This window comes from Barbatula barbatula (assembly GCF_947034865.1).
Source record: "Barbatula barbatula genome assembly, chromosome: 19".
In the NCBI taxonomy this organism is placed as follows: Eukaryota; Metazoa; Chordata; class Actinopteri; order Cypriniformes; family Nemacheilidae; genus Barbatula; species Barbatula barbatula.
The window spans coordinates 22,542,938-22,560,145 of NC_136782.1; the positions used below are offsets into that span (position 1 = coordinate 22,542,938).

General features: G+C 38.4%; 3 protein-coding genes across 6 annotated transcripts in view; 1 reads left to right on the forward strand and 2 right to left on the reverse strand.

Annotated features, from left to right (window-relative positions):
* The window catches only part of sidt2 (SID1 transmembrane family, member 2), a 16,366-nt gene extending 13,632 nt beyond the window's left edge, over positions 1 to 2,734 (reverse strand). For all 4 annotated transcript variants that reach the window (XM_079481207.1, XM_079481205.1, XM_079481206.1 and 1 more), the window contains exons 1-10: positions 2,521 to 2,734; positions 2,017 to 2,242; positions 1,803 to 1,924; positions 1,352 to 1,516; positions 1,163 to 1,208; positions 948 to 1,049; positions 756 to 839; positions 575 to 674; positions 422 to 487; positions 237 to 330 (exon numbers count right to left, since the gene is read on the reverse strand). In XM_079481207.1, the coding sequence (XP_079337333.1) occupies positions 237 to 330; positions 422 to 487; positions 575 to 674; positions 756 to 839; positions 948 to 1,049; positions 1,163 to 1,208; positions 1,352 to 1,516; positions 1,803 to 1,924; positions 2,017 to 2,217 (980 nt within the window). In that variant the 5' untranslated portion in view covers positions 2,218 to 2,242; positions 2,521 to 2,734. The remainder of the gene's footprint in view (positions 1 to 236; positions 331 to 421; positions 488 to 574; positions 675 to 755; positions 840 to 947; positions 1,050 to 1,162; positions 1,209 to 1,351; positions 1,517 to 1,802; positions 1,925 to 2,016; positions 2,243 to 2,520) is intronic.
* Positions 2,735 to 6,978: 4,244 nt separating this feature from the next.
* Positions 6,979 to 10,331, forward strand: LOC306908466 (uncharacterized protein; the record flags this gene model as incomplete). The annotated part of the gene is made up of 7 exons (XM_079481354.1): positions 6,979 to 7,041; positions 8,058 to 8,731; positions 8,860 to 8,905; positions 9,161 to 9,252; positions 9,485 to 9,595; positions 9,697 to 9,964; positions 10,119 to 10,331. The coding sequence occupies exons 2-7, from the start codon at positions 8,166 to 8,168 to the stop codon at positions 10,329 to 10,331; spliced, it is 1,296 nt and encodes a 431-aa protein (XP_079337480.1). The 5' UTR covers positions 6,979 to 7,041; positions 8,058 to 8,165.
* Positions 10,332 to 10,639: 308 nt separating this feature from the next.
* Positions 10,640 to 15,011, reverse strand: LOC306908111 (uncharacterized protein). The gene is made up of 14 exons (XM_079480700.1): positions 15,002 to 15,011; positions 14,129 to 14,378; positions 13,785 to 13,860; positions 13,417 to 13,664; positions 13,235 to 13,312; positions 13,069 to 13,139; positions 12,857 to 12,987; positions 12,526 to 12,723; positions 12,282 to 12,368; positions 11,929 to 12,182; positions 11,381 to 11,509; positions 11,074 to 11,214; positions 10,884 to 11,001; positions 10,640 to 10,762 (listed from the first exon to the last, which is right to left on the reverse strand). The coding sequence occupies exons 2-11, from the start codon at positions 14,294 to 14,296 to the stop codon at positions 11,444 to 11,446; spliced, it is 1,377 nt and encodes a 458-aa protein (XP_079336826.1). The 5' UTR covers positions 14,297 to 14,378; positions 15,002 to 15,011; the 3' UTR covers positions 10,640 to 10,762; positions 10,884 to 11,001; positions 11,074 to 11,214; positions 11,381 to 11,443.
* Positions 15,012 to 17,208: the final 2,197 nt, after the last annotated feature.

Genomic DNA, 17,208 nt, shown 5'->3' on the forward strand with positions numbered 1-17,208 from the left:
TTTTCCATCATATTTCAATATTCATCACGAATAAGCATGAAATATATCCACACGTACAATGGTCAGTAACACACACCTACTGTGTCTGAGCTCATCATTCATGTTAACGGGATGCAAGAGGTGTAAACATGTTCCTGCGATTACTCGAATTATTGAAGATAATGGCATGTAAACCGACATTTATTATTCATGAGGGGGAGGAGCTCACTCTGTTGATGGACAGCGACATGTCTCACCTCTTATTCTCCACACACGCCACCAGAAACGTCAGCAGATAGAAGGAGAGGAAGATTCCCAGACAGAAGAGCATTCCCATCACATACACGTCAGCTGAAGACACACACACACACACATACACAAATGAATGAACGAGTGAATGAACGAATGGAGGAATAGACACAGTAGATGGTGTTCATCTCACAGTTGATGGCAGGAGACACGATCACCTCAAGAGATTTACTGCGATTTCCAGCATCCATCAGCTCATCTGAAACACACACACAGAGAGAGAGAGAGTGAAGTGATGCTGTAATGACCCCTGAGCAGTGTGGCGGTGCGCTGTGATTGGTCTAACCGGGTAAGAGGGGGTAGAACTTCAGCGGTCCTCCACACGCCTCATCTTCAGTCTTCAGTACCACCACCACGTAAAAACTGTTACTGGGAAAATCCTTCCTCTGGAAGACACACAATTCACAAATCACACACACTGACACGTCATCACAACAACACTGACCCGGTGTGTGTGTGTGTGTTACCTGCACTGTGATGGCAGCTGTTGTGGTCATAGTCTGATACATGCCAATAAACGCCACATTATTATCCAGATCATAAACTGGACACTAGACAAACAGAGAGAGAGAGTGAGTGAGTGAGTGAGAGAGAGACGGATGTTTTCACTTGTCTGATTCTGTGTGTGTGTGTGTGTGTGTGTGTGTGTTGTCGCTCACCTGGATGTCTTGAATAGACATGACTGAACAGGGAAAGGTCTTCTGTGAGTTTATCTTCACGATCACCGTGTCCACACCATCAGGAAACACATACTTAAAGAACTACACAAACACACAGATTCATTACACACACGCTTTAACACCACAGGACTGGCACTAACATTTAACACTTGATTTTTTTTTACACAATGCAAAATGAAACTATGTGTGTGAACCTGGGGTTGGGACGGCGTTGCGTTGAAGCTGAATTTCTTGTCCGTCCTGGAGACACAGAGAGAAAAGAGCATGAGCGCTCACTGCACACTCACCGGCTGTCTACATGCTAAAATGATCAAACCTGGGATTCATCACAATATGAAATCTTGCAAACGTGAATTGTGTTACATTCCATGTCTGTGACTCACATCAGATTGAAGCTGTCCACGCGACTGACACGCAGCTGATAGTGAACCCCAGCGCTGGACAGCGTCGACACGTCCACATAGAAGAACTGCATCTCTGACATGGCTTTAGTGGGCGGCTGACACAGCGTCCGGCCCACCTGAGTGTACTGATATTTCCTCTGGTACCTGAACACATCATCACACTCTATCGTATCTTTGTGACGTGAAATCAACGTGATGTGAACAGGGCACAGGTCACCATGATTCAATAATTACGCCACATTTCATAATCGTGACAGCCCACATGTGAACACAAGAGGAAATGACACGAGAAAAACATTTGAGTCGTTTATGGCATCACTCGAACAAAAGTCAAAGTTCACTCAAGTCATATCTGAGCTGAAATCACAGCGAGATCAGACTATGGTCGGACGCGCCCCGCAGCAGGTGTGATGGCGACAGGTGTACTCACAAGCCTCTGAGAATGAGTGGAACCTGAAATGACAGAACCGCCTGTTTCTGTCTGACCACGAACAGGAGCGGACTTTGAACGCTCTCAGACAGCAGCTCGACTGAAACCCGCACGCCCTCCGTCTGTGAGAGAGAGAGAGAGAGAGAGAGGCGGTTGAGCGAGTGTGATGAGCGCAGTATGAAAGAGTGTGTGTGAAGTGCATCTGGACTCCTGCCTTGTTTCTGGAGACGGTGTGGTTGTATGAGTAGATGGTCTGGTTGTCACTGGTGACCGTGTCATAGTACGTGACATCAAACTGAGCGTCTCTCTGTATGACCACATTACTGCCGTCCACCGGCGCACACCAGCACAGCGTCAGCATCAGGACCAGCCCGACCACAGCGGAGCGGACACAAGCGCAGCACATCTCCAGCATACTGCCTCCTTCATCAGCCTGACAACTACACACACACACACACCTATCAGGGTTTGTGCTGTTTCAAGTTAAAAACAGACATTTTTACAAAAGTAAACATAAAAAAGGTTCAAGTACATGTGTGTATATGATGCACACGTGACAGATGACGTTATTCACTAGGTCTGTATTTGTAATCATTATAACAACAGCTGAAACTGTAATCAGTCACATTAGCACACAGTGTGTAGTGTATTACACTAGTATGTAGGGTACAGTATCTACGGCCGTGTGTGTGTGTGTGTGTGTGCAGTGAGGACTTACCGTGTCTTCCGCTCAGCTGTTATCCGTTAATCACGCGACACACACACACACAATAACACACAACACGACACACAACACACTGAATCCGATCTAACACGGATGGAAACGGAGCGACAAACTCGAATCTCTTCTGTTCCGCTTTCTCTCGCGCTGCACTGCGCTGCGTTGTGTTGTGTTGTTGATACCAACGCAGTGACGTCATCGCGCACGTATCATGTGACTAAGGTACACATGCGCTATAAATGGAGAACTTAAAAAAATATATTTTGCTCATAAACAACCAAAAAAAAATTAAGTTGTTAAAATTTTTACAGACGTTTTTTTCAATTTAATATCCCGTCTATTTTCATGAATGGTCTTTTGTTTAAATATTTATATATATATATATATAATTTGTTTTGTGGATTTAGAATGTGTTCATAGGAAAGAGGAGAATACTTGCTGTTATTTTCTGTATTTAATTATTTATTACTTATGTTTTTTTCTCTCTTTGTGTGATATGTATAATATTGCTTCTTTCAAAGATTTCTTTGAATAATAAAAAAAAAAAAAAAAGGTACACATGCGCTATTAACATTCATATAGAACAAATGCACATCTGCGTACCAGACAGGACAAGAGCACACACACAAACATCCTCCAGATAAACAGCAAATGTCGTTGTTTTATTTCTCCTTTTGCCATGTTAAGAGATACAATCGCGTTTTCCCCTCTAGAGTTAAAACACCAAGAGTGTGAAGGGAAAAGCGCTTAGGGACGATCACCACTCGCATAAAGTTGCTTTGACGTTAGACGTTCGTGAATGTAGGGACCGTCTCTAAAGTTACATACACATTCAAATACCATTTTAAAGCTCAAAAGCATTTAAAGGAAATGACTTACAGCCACAAAAATAACTGCACCGTGTTCATGTGTGAGTCAGCTATAATGCATATTCTTTTATTTTTGATATAAACATTTTAAAGCAAGTGAATGAGCATTTGCTGTAATGCCAGCTGCTTTTATGAATACAACTACGCATTGTAATAATCTTTGTCATCCACATAAATCCAAATCTGAAATAAAGTGACTGAAGGAGGTAAAGTGTTCCTTTGACATAATCACATTTGACTCTTCGTCTGGTGTCTATTGGCGGTTCGGGAAGAGGGGTGTTACCGCCACCTACTGATCTTATGTGGACGATGCATGGATTTGAAAGAAGTGAACTTGAAAAGAAAAATAATAAAACCTTACTACCACCTTTCCGTTATTCCTGTGTGTTTTTAATATTTAAATAATACTCCATGAACACATTTGAGTTGTCCTATAAAGCAGCTGTTTTTTCTACATTTGTCTCTCTCTCTCTCTTTCAACAGGTGTTGTTCTGGCTTTTGTTTAAACTAGTATCTTTGTATTAGCCTCTATTGTATTATTGCTCTTTTATGACATATCGCTTATTGCTCGCTGAACTCTCTGTAAATCGCTTTGGATGAAAGTGTCTGCTAAATGTAAATACGGAAGTGAAGTCAGATGATCAACAGCAACTGTAATGTGATGTTTAATAACAAAGGCTGCACAATTTGGTGTCATAAACATGCTTATTTATGCATTGTTGTGATCATTGTAACAGAAATCTATAGATGCCAATATGTTTGTGCCGACCCAAAGATCCACGACCCGAGGGCGACAGACACACACACACACTGTTCTGTTGCTCTGTATCTTCTGATCGTGAGGTCAGATCTCTCTGTGTATCCACATTTGGTTAAATAAGAACATTACAGGTGGTGTCACCAGCAAGGCCAAAGTTCAGAGCATGCAGAGTAGAGACCTCTCCAGAAAACTCTCCCCAAAACACTCCAGTCACGGGTCCATTTACAGGTCAGATGTGAGACAAACAGAAATCAGGAGAAAGAAATAACCTTTTACATCTCAAAAAGACAAATAACATTAACACAGAGCCCAGTGAGCTGTACAATATCAGAAAACCATGGGCTGAAACACCTATGATCACACTAAATAAGGCGTCAATATTGCAGTAAAATATATAAATTTCATATTTGAAAAATCAGCAAAACAATATAAATTAAAAACTAAAACAAGAAAAAATCAGATACCCAAAAATGACAAAAACTGGCTGGATCATGACTGTCAAACATTTTTCAAAAAAACAAGAACACTGCCAAACCAGAAACACAGAGATCCATATAATAAAGAGATTTCACTGCTTTACTGTGAAACATGAAACAAAACAAACACACACTTAGAAGCAAAAAAGGCCTTTACACCCAAAAACAGCCGACAACAATGACACCCTAACAACTATACAGGCATTTGTGTGAGTAGTAACTTGATAAAATGATTCTGCAGTTAAAGAAACGCTCAACTTTTCCACAAATATATGCACGCTTCATAGACTTTAAAAAAGCTTTTGACTCAATTTGGCACCAAGGACTGTTTTACAAACTTATTGAAAGTGGCATAGGTGGTGAAACCTGTGACCTTATTAAATCAATGTACACCGAGAGTAAATGCGGCATAAAAATCACCACAAAACACACTAGATATGTTTATCATGAGCGTGGAGTGAGACGGGCTTGTGGTTTAAGCCCAACATTGTTTCATATTTACATCAATGAACTGTCACTCATATCATTCTAAAGCCACGAGTAAAGAAATAAATCCTCTCTGTCAGCTGGTCCAGAGATTCCGTCCTGATGTTTCACTCCTAACATCTACTGATGCTCTCAAACACAACAACACTGACAACATCACACTCAACCACATGAAACAAAGCTATATCACTCACGGGGAAACACAGACACAAAGTCAAATGAAATGTTATTTGACCCTAAAGAGAGAATACAGTATGGCAGACTATCTGTGAGCCACGTTGACAAGATCACAGGTAATGCCCAAATATTCATGCACTACCATAGTAGAAAATATATTGTCCTCACTCATCCTAGTGTGTGTGTGTGTGCTAATTCATTTAATGCTTTATTAATCATCTTCAGTGTCATAAGTTCATGAGATAGACATTAATGATAAAACATTACAAAATTCTCAACTTACCCCTGTAAAAGGTCTTTCTCTGTTTGATAATCATTGTAATAATAACTTTATAAGAAACTACCTTAATGTTGGTTTCTAATCCATGCAAATGTAGGTGGCATAAGCCTTGTCATATTACATGGCATAGTATCTGGACATTGCCTTATAAATGCATTATATCTAACAAATTAAAAGAAACAATGTACAAAATTGTCCAAAGATATTATCCTGTGAAGGATATATCCCATTAGTAGATATATTCATACAATTTGTGATAAATGTACCTTTTGTAATGAATCTGTTGAGGATATTGAACACTTGTTCTATTATTGCCCTTATTCCCTTTCATTTTGGATGGATGTTAAAATGGAATCGACCAAAAAATGAGACCTTGACAGACACCTTAAGCTTGGAGCCTTGAGATATCTTACTTGACATACAGAATCCTTATTTGTCGTACAAGCAAAATTATGTTCTAAACCTTTAAATTATTTTAGCCAGGTTTTAACCAAAATAACACATTCAAAACCCTAATATATTACTTTCTGCCATACTGATCTTGATTTTTATTTTAAAACCATATTAAATATAAAAACACAGAGTGAGAAACTTGAAAAACCTAAAAAAGTTCTGAAGCTTTTCAAATTTTCGTAATTTATTGGCCATTTCAACATTTTTTAAATGTCTTCTTTTATATTTTGTATTATTATTTAATTGGTTTATTGTTTTTCATCTTTCTCTGATTTTATACATTTCTTTTCTTCTATTGTTTAATTAAGATGATTTTGTTACTGTTAAAACAAATAATTTGACTTCCGTATTAATGAAGCGCTGCTGCATGTCCCGCCCATTTCCGCTGACGTCGATACGCAACACGAAAGCGAGAGAGAGAATTATGGGGTCAGATTTGTTTCATTATTCTGAATAAATAAACTACGATTCGCAAATAAATATAGAGAGTTTCACAAATTTTTTTTAAATCCACATATGCACAAAAAGCGAACCATAAATATATGTTAGACGTTCCACAAAAATAAATGCAATTCACAAATAAATACAATGAGATTTGCAAATAAAAATTATTAACAAATGTATTTTAATGATATTTATTTGTAGATCGCTTTCTTCACATTTGTGGATCGCTTTCTGCACATTTGTGGATTGCTTTCTGCGCATTTGTGGATCAGTGCACGCATTTGTGGATCAGTGCACGCATTTGTGGATCAGTGCACGCATTTGTGGATGGCTCTCTGTGCATTTGTGGATTTTGAAACATTCCTAACGTCAAGACGTGCGCACAATCCACAAATAGGTGGACTCCGCCCACTATCTACTCGAGGCAATCGGACAGCGGTCTCACGGTGCTGACCAATCGCGGCACGTTTCCCCTACGACCAATCACGTTTTGATTTACAATGCAGGGCGGGAACTCAAGCTGAAGCCGTCTCGCACTCACATAGATGCTCGGAGCGGGAAGAATCACGACAGGTGAGTCTTGTTAGTCATTCAACAACAGACTTGTAACATCCAAAAATTAACAAGCACCAGTATTGGCTGTGATTTTATATCTAGTGACAGTAAGTAAGTATTTCGCGAAAAGATTTGCTCTGCGACTGTTCCATATTAGCATCGATGTAAGACATAGAAGTAGCGATGGGTAATACTCTTCTGTTATGTAAGTTAAAATATTGTTTTAATTTGTTTTTACCTGTGTTTATACATGTATTTTGTGATTTGGCAATATTGTAATATTTACAGTCATGTCAATAAAGCTATTTGAATTGAATTGAATTGTAAATGTGCAGTTGGGTAATTTGTTTGATATTGATGTACCGTTAGAAAATTTAAATAAACTTGCATTAACTATTAACTTAAGTAAACATTTCTACAAGTTTGTTTCAAATGGGGGTAATCAAAGCCTGTACGTTTTATAGCACATTACATGACAGTCAAGTAACTAAAGTTTAAAAAAAACGACACCATGCACTTGATTGTCCTTGATACTGTCTCTTATTTTCCTACAAAGAGCAAAATTATTTTCCTTGCTGAAATTGGCGACACTATGGCCCTGTTTCACAGAGACGGATTGTCTCAATCAAGGGCTAAACCTTAGTTAAATTGATATTTATGTCGCTTTTATAAAAATGCCTTAAAATATATTAGTGCCATTGTAATGTATTCTAACATATTTCTGGGCAAGTCATATTCTGTAAAGACAGGTCAAACATTCATTTTAGTCTGGGACTAGCCTTAAGCCTTGTCTGTGAAACCTTTGATATCAAAGTGTCCTTTAATTCTTGGGACATTTTAAGTACAAAGCTCTAGAATACCAGAATCTGTGAATCCACCACTGATCTATAATAGTCCATATAACAAAGGTTATTATAAATCAAACCTTTTTTGTATTTGTCTATTTGATTATGTTAACCAGTTATGCTTATATCTTATTTTGATCATACCTTGTTATATTGAATAACTGTTCTGTTTATGTAAATGCATTGTAGGAGTCTGTGAGAGAACAAGTTCTTCGAAGACTACTTTCAAGAGTGACTTATGCACTTGAACACCCACCGCTGGACATTGAATATTTGCAATTTGTTTGTCATCAAGAAATGCCCTTAATTTCTGCCATGTCAGCAAACATTGGAATTTCAGAGGACTTAGTCAGAAGTTTGATGAATTTGGATTCTCTTATTCAGCAGCACAAAGAAGCCCAGCAGGTGGCAACTGTAGTGGAGATTGAGAGACCAGATGGATGTGGACGTCCAAGAATGCATATATCCGAGGACAGATTAGTTTACTTTCTGAAGCTTGGAATACCTCAGGAAAGCATCAGTAAAATTTTAGGTGTCTCTCGTACAACACTCTATCGGCGGATGAGTGAATGTAACTTGTCAGTTTCATCACTCTACAGTAGTTGTACGGATGAAGAGCTAGATTCCTTGGTGTCTGAAGTCAAGAGTACTATGCCAAACATAGGGTACAGGGTTGTCAGAGGAGCCCTCATTGCTAAAGGATTCCGAGTGCAGTGGGACAGAATATATGCATCCATGCGTCGTGTTGATGGTCTTGGTGTTCTTTCACGAATGTCCCAGCTTGGTTGTGTTGCCCGACGAACTTATTCGGTTCCATATCCCAAGTATCTATATCATATAGACACAAACCACAAGCTCATAAGGTAATGCCAACTTCAACTGTAGAACACATGTATTTATGTGTAAAATGTGATGCTTTGGCTGCATTTTATTTTCATATGATATTGTAGTTGTTTTCTAACTTGCCCTGATATTTTCACCTTTGATTTAGATACAACATGGTTATCTTTGGGGGTGTAGATGGATATTCAAGAAAGGTAAGACATCTCAACCTTAGAACTGTATTCTAAATATGCATTCTATAATTTGTGCTGGAAACCAGTCACTGTACACCGTCAGGAAAAATTAAACAAAAGATGACAATGGCCTGGAACCCTTTAAAAAGGCCTAACGGTACATATAATATGCAGATATGTATACATTTGGTACAAATATTTACCTACTAATGTGCACCCTCTAGGCGCAAAGGTGTACTTAAAGGCTTTTGTGCTTTTTTTTTTTCCTTTTTTCAGATCATGTACTTACGCATTGCAGACAACAATCGCTCTGAAACAATGCTTGGATTTTTCAATGAGGCAGTTGAAGAGTATGGTTATCCCCTGAGGTAAGGTTTAATCAAGTTTTACAGACACTTAATGTTTCCTCGACAGATTTGCTTCTTAAAACCAGTAGTGCTTTTGATACTTACACAATTGATACACAAATAATAGTGCCTGAGGAATGTCACTGGTGTTTTTTTTATACCTGCAAGTTACAATAATTTGACTATGGTATTAGACATCTAATCTGGTTACCTATCTGATTTAGAATTTTGAAATCAACATTTTATTTTTCAGAGTGCGTGGAGATCACGGTGGAGAAAATGTAGGTGTGGCGCGGCTGATGTTTTCAACACGAGGAACAGAGAATGCAAGCTTCATTGCTGGCAAAAGTGTGCACAATCAGCGGTAATTGTACCACTCCCCTTCTCACCATATAGTTCTGAGATACTAGTCATTAAATTTTTACAGACCATGTGAATCATAATTTTTATACTGCGTTTTACCAGGATTGAGCGCCTTTGGCGAGACGTTCGGATGTGTGTCACTGGAGTGTATTATGACATTCTACATCGGCTTGAGGACTGTGGATATCTTGATATAAGCAACTTCACCCACCTTTTTTGCTGTCATTATGTTTTTTTACCACGCATACAAGCAAGCCTCAATGCTTTCAGGGATGCTTGGGATAACCATTCCTTGAGGACCGAGAACAACCTGACCCCAAATCAGCTGTGGGAAGTTGGGCAGTATCAGAATCCAATAAGTAACCCTGAGGTAATTTCCTTAACCCTGAAATGCATTACTGTGTATTTTCTTGTTGTTCCACTTTCTCTAGACAGGTACACCTTCCAATTTTCACTGTGGTAGATATATACTGTATGTTAAAGGTAGAGTCTAAAAATAACCAAAATGATATTTTTTGTTATAGACATATTTTCCAAACTCTGCTGCAGCTGAACATGGAGATGTTGAGGCTGATCACTTTGGGGTCAATGTGCCTGCAATTCAAATGTTGCAACTCACAAATGAGCAAATTGAGCATCTTGTATCACAGATAGACCCACTACAGGAGTCTGATTTATTTGGAGTTGACGTATACCTTCAGACGCTCACGTTTGTACAGAATTTGGTTGCAGGTTAGCTTGAACACTTGTATGTATAACATTTCACTTAATTTGAACAATGCAATCAAAGTGCTTATTTAGTATTTACTGCATGTAAAAACAGGACAGTACGACATTTCTAACATGTGCAATTAAATTCAATGATTTTGGAACATCAAGAACCTTGAATAAGATTTCTTCAGTCAAAACTAACTGAGTAAGAACATCATCAGAATCGTATTGTGAAAGTGTTATACCAATCCAAAACCAGTAGATGCTGTGTTTGCACAAGCTTGCAAAGTAGAAGAAAACTCATCCATTGTTATTATGTCAGCAGGAAGCATTAGGGTCCTGCTGCAGGTGGAAGCCTTGAAGAATTTTCCCTTGCACACTTTAACCTGCAAACTGTTAGATGGAACCTCCCATCCAGTCCAAAATGACATAAGATTCTGCAGCTGGTCTGAGGTGGCTGTATAGAGAATTACAAAGTTTATATAAACACATCTCTAATACTATTACAAGACATTACATCAAATTACAAAATTATGAATAGTATTAATAGCAGCAACTTCACTGAAAAGGTAACTTACCTTTCTGAATATATTCCCGAAGAAATGTAATTTGACGAGTGACAATTTCAGGGTGCAAAATGTCATCATCATCGTCATCAGAATCGGGAACAGGCCAAGCAATGTGCTGAATAATGACCTACAAATAAAATGTAAAACTCAAACACTTTATAAGAGATAGAACTTGTGTCTAATCAGGTAAAGGATATACCTCTGGACCATACTGAACTTCACATGCCCTTGGGAAGACGACTTGAATTACATCTTCTCGTGCTGTGATCAATGGCCAAACCTTGGTTTCTTTGATTCCACGCCTCAGCTGCTTTACTTGACATTTAGTCCTGTACAAAACCTAAGGAAAAGTATACTTTAAAGATAGTGAATGGACTTGCTTAAATTACACATATCTGGGATTTACTAAATCTGACTGAGGAACAGCAGTGTTTTATAACATTAATGAACAGTCCAAATGACAACAAAACAAATCAAGTAGCTTATTAAAAGATTCAGACACTCACAGCTTGTTGCAGCAACCTATTGAACAGCCATTTCCGGTGGTGTTCAGAAAACCCAGGAAGGTCTTATGACCCTGCAAGTCTGGTAACTTCCTCCTTTTCCTCTTCAGAGAGGTTTTGGTTACCTTGCAACTAATAAAAACATTTAATTTAACAACATTCCAAAAGCATACAACTACACTGCTTTATTTTAATTACCATCAAGAACCTCAACTTCAGATAATTCTGTTTACTTTTGGTTTTAAGTTAAGAAACCACATTTAAATGTCACGGACATTTAATTTGGTCAAAATACATATTTACATAAAATTTTTGTCAAAGTGATTTGCAGCATACTGGTTGCTGGGTGTTATTAGTTTCAAGCGGTTGCTATCTGAGGATAATAACCCTTGGAATGTCGGAAGTGGTCAATCAGAATCATGTATTTCAGAGCGCAGTGTAATAAAGCCTTTTTTTATAGTTTGAAAAATATATGTACTGTATAATATGTACTCTGTAATTTGAGATGTTTCTTAAATACAAGTAAATAGACAGAAATGTTTAGCACCTACCAGTTGGATGGTATGCCTCTGTTCCAAATCTGGACAATCTTCTAGTTTAATCTCTGCAGTCTCGATGGGACCACCAATCAACACGTGAACTATGGCTGGACTAATTCCAGGAACCAAAGGCCCACCATGAAGAAAGGAGTGGCCTATCATGCGCCCAGCAACCACAAATAAGTCACTATCAATCAGAGTTTGACTGCAACATGGAACAAGGTGATCCTGTTCACCCTCAAACAGGAGTGTTACATCTGCTATGCCTGAAAAGGAATTCAAATGTGTTAAAGATAAATTCTTTATCTTTTTTCCATAAATTAAGACAGTAAAGTTTAAAACATTTCCAATAACACCATGAATACCAAAATTCAGTGAAAAGCCAGTCCTCAGCTTTTCAACAGCCATACTCAGGAGATGTCTATTGACCCCATCACCAATGGCTGCATCTCCTGTAAAATGTTTTAAATTAATTTCAATGAGGATACATTATTAAAGATGGCATGAAAGAACATAGCAACAAATGTAAAACAACAGAGAAATGTTTGGATTACAAAATCTATAAATCTGCTAATTACCATATTAAAAAAAGTACATATTACAATATACCTTGTAATATGCATTTTAGTGAAGCAGCCCAGTTGATTCCCTTTGCCTTATAGAAAGATAATATGGCTCTGTCTTGGTCTTCAGGGCTATCTTTCAAATCTAGATAAAAACGCAGTGACTTTTCCTTGCTCTGTTCTCTCAGCACAGTCCTGCAGAACAGCAGAGATGCTTTGCGTGGATCTACAATCCTCATCCATTCTATCAGGAAGTGAAATAATCAATAAAATAATCAGATCAGCCATTCTTGCATGAACAATAATAAAATAACCCCTTAGGTTATTTTGTTTTTATTGATAAGAATAGTACAATAAATGTTACCCTTCAAATGTACCTTTCTTTGCCTGTTCAAAGATGAAGGACCTCTCCAATGATCCAGATGATTCCACTCCTGATGATGATGATGGTCCAGGAAGATCTTCAGTCTGATAGGGACTGCCATTTGTGTCATCCCTTGGACTATTTCTTATTTAAAAAACAAAAGTAAATCTCAGATGTTCATTTTTCAAGTTTATTAATTTTGAAAACTATCTTAAGTATTACTACCTGTCAATGCATAAATTAACATGGGTCTGGAGAAAATCAGTCAGTATAGTTGTCTGGCAAATGGGGCAAGTCTGTAAAAACACACATTTAGGAAAGGTTATTGCACTCAATATGAAAACACTGATGTAACGTTTTTTTCTTTAGGAATATCTGAAATAATAACTACCCCAAATGTCTCTTCAGCATCTGTGACCTGAACATCATCAGGAGGAGTATCCTCTTCTATAATCTCAGAGTCTGCTTTCTATTTCACAGGTTGCATGAATTCATTGTTTAATGCTCTAATTTTCATTAAAAAAATTCATATAATTTAATGAAAACAGTCAAATGAAGAATGAAATTACTTACTGAACATTCCTGTACGTGTAAAGCCAACATCTGAAGAGGCATTTTCTGGCCACAAGAGACACAGTCGGCTTGGGGCATTTTAGAGAATTCAGGAGCATCATAGGGTAGAGGATCTGTGGAAAGTGCTTCCTGGATTGGAACCAAGTAAAGCACATTTTTCCCATTGTTGGAGGCAGATTTTAGTGCCCGCAAAGTGTAGCCCTCTGCATCAGTTAGAATCATTGACAGTTTTCGGCGCCCACTTCCACCTTTTTGAACAGAATGTAAATACAGTAATATCAGTATCACTTTTTTGGGGGGCGTGTTTTTATTATTTAGATAATTTTATCACATTGTAATTTGTTCACATCTAATTCTCAAATGTGTACCTGTGGCTTTGTAAAACATCCAGCTTCTCTTCAGACATTTTAACTTTGGAAACTCTTCCTCCAACTGATCAAAAATCTAATGAACATATAATAAATGACTATTGTCATTTTTCTTAATAAATGATAATTTACTCAAACAATGTTTTTAATACACTGAATAATTCAGCAAGAAAACATTTCATTACTAAAAAAACATTACTATTGCTTGAAGTGTTCATGTCAAAAAGCCAAAGTATATAATTGGACCATCTGATACTTTATGTGATGCTTTATTATCTGTGGGGACAATCTTCAGGTTTTTTTATTAATTGATCATGTGCAGCACGTTTGTTTAATCATCTTACCTCATCATGTTTAGCAGATTCTGTAAAAGTGACAAGCCTCTTGCCAAGTCCAGCATGTGCGAGCACAAGCTCCTCTGAACTAGTTGGTGTTAATTTGGGCGTGTTTGAAGCAGCGGGTTCAGATAAGACATAAATCTGTAGTTCGGTTGTTTTGATCCGTGGAACCATGTGTGTTGGCTGTGAAACAAACCGTCTTTTGCCTTTGCCTCTTGAATGGTCACCACTAGAATTGAAAAAGGCAGGAAATTGCCTAAAAATGCAAAACAACAATTACTAGTGGCTTCTGTCAAACAGTAAAAGCTAATGAAAGCGGTTTAGGTGGGAGACTGCACAACAAAAAACAAGAATATTCTCCCTCTATGGGCCAAACCTTTTAAGAGCATGATTCACCCTAGCGTCTGAGGAGAGGTTGGATGAGGGAAAAGAAACAGAGGGAGAGGGGATATGTGCCTGTGGGGGATTGGATGTGGGGCGGCCCGGAGTTAGATCCTTTGCAATTATCTGCACTAAAGCCCGAGCTGCGCTTTCCACTTGTGCAGAAAGTTCCTGCACAAACAGTCACAAAATCTTAATAGGATCATACGGAGTCGCCATTACATTAACATGTAATGATGAAACAATTAGTTAGTAGGCTACTAGTTCTCAGGCCTTCGAAAAAACCTATTGGAAACATGGTAAATAATTTCTACCTACCTAGCTAGCTATACGTAACAAATACGAACATGGCAAGAACACTACTTAATGCCGCCTTCACGTTCTCACGGATTTAGTTGCAATCCGGGTTGAAGTAGGTATAATCGAATTTCCGAGAGCACGTGTGAAGGCAGCATAATTGTAGCCAGTGATTTGTGTTGAATGACTAACAAGACTCACCTGTCGTGATTCTTCCCGCTCCGAGCATCTATGTGAGTGCGAGACGGCTTCAGCTTGAGTTCCCGCCCTGCATTGTAAATCAAAACGTGATTGGTCGTAGGGGAAACGTGCCGCGATTGGTCAGCACCGTGAGACCGCTGTCCGATTGCCTCGAGTAGATAGTGGGCGGAGTCCACCTATTTGTGGATTGTGCGCACGTCTTGACGTTAGGAATGTTTCAAAATCCACAAATGCACAGAGAGCCATCCACAAATGCGTGCACTGATCCACAAATGCGTGCACTGATCCACAAATGCGCAGAAAGCAATCCACAAATGTGCAGAAAGCGATCCACAAATGTGAAGAAAGCGATCTACAAATAAATATCATTAAAATACATTTGTTAATAATTTTTATTTGCAAATCTCATTGTATTTATTTGTGAATTGCATTTATTTTTGTGGAACGTCTAACATATATTTATGGTTCGCTTTTTGTGCATATGTGGATTTAAAAAAAATTTGTGAAACTCTCTATATTTATTTGCGAATCGTAGTTTATTTATTCAGAATAATGAAACAAATCTGACCCCATAGAGAATAGGCTTGTTTGAGATGCGCCTTGCCTCGCCTGAAATATAGGCGAGAGTAGGCGGCTACAGTGAGGGGAGGAGTGAAAAAAAGTGCAGGCAAGCCGGACACTTCCTGAATCTCGCTGTGTTGTGGACTGCAAACGTCAACAATGGAAGAGATCGCGTTCGCGTTCTTTATCGCAGACGAAGTTGATGCAGTTGAAATACCACTGTTTTTACACGAAGATGGTTATGATGAGGAGAATCACCGAAGGTGAACAGTGCTCATTACTTATAAAATGGCTCATTCAGTAAATGGTAGGGATATAAATCTATCTGATCTAGAGTGGTATTGCAACTTGCATCTAATGAAATTAATGTCGAGTAAAAAATAAACAGTCCTGACTGCAGATAATTCAGCACCAAAGAAAATTGTTTTTATTATTATTAAAGTTATTTGGGTGAACTATCCCTTTTTTACATGACAAATATTCCATATAAATATATTACACAATTGTTTGTCACCTTAATGTAAGTTTCAATTCATGTTTAATGATTAGGAAAAGTGTGTGCTGCAAATTATTCTTAAAAAATAATATGAAACAACAACACATTCTAAATTAAGAAATGAGCATGTGTGGGTTTTGTTTATTGCACTCACGGAATCAGACATATCCAAATAAAGATATCAGATAAAAACACAAACATGAGGCCTAATTGTAAAACAGTCACATTAGATGTATGCATGTATTGATGGATTGACTAATTTATTTAATGGAATAATGTTGTACAAAAATGTCAATGTATAAAGAGAATACACATCTCTCAATAAAGAGAAAATAAAAAACAAACAGGACTTCACTTCAAACCAAGAAAATAAAAATAAAACATGTCCTAATTACTAAGTACTATAGAAAAAGTAAATCGTATTAGGCTATAGGTAATGGACTTCTTAGAATTAAGGGGAAAAAAATATCAGCTGACATTATCAGCCAATGAGCACGAAGCTGTGTCGTCAGTCAGTCGTTTCCCATCATGCTTTTGAGTAGCGCAGTCGGTGGAGAGCAACTGCGCTCGACTGCTCAATCCGACACAGCCGCCTCGCTGTCGCGAGAGTTTTTTGGTACACGTCAGCATGAGGTCAGAGCAAGGCGGACGTAACTCGGACACTTTTCTAACCGGCATGCATCTCGCGGTGATCACCGGTGATCGGTTCTGCGCAGATTTTGTTCATCTCAAACAAGCCTAATCTGTTCCTGAGGTCCGAGGAGCGTCACTGTCCAAGTTATAAACATTAAACATGTTCTATAAACATCATTGAATCACCAACCATTGAACCGGTTCATATTTATTCATTAATTAATTTATTTGTACCGAATTCAGCATGTAAACAATTGTCATCTCCACACACACACACACACACACAAACACAGATGTTCTGAAGCGCGTTCATGAGGTGATTTGCGCGTTCACGGTTCTCGCATTCCTGGCGACGAGCGTGGGGGGGGGGTATGCGGGATCTTCTCGTTGTCATGGCAGCAGTTTCCTCAGCGAGATTTCTGACGAGCGTAAAACACAAGCGCGTCGCTAAGGTAACCGAAATACGCGCACGCGCGGGCGATGAAGTCATCGTTACGCTATCGGTTGCCACGGCGAC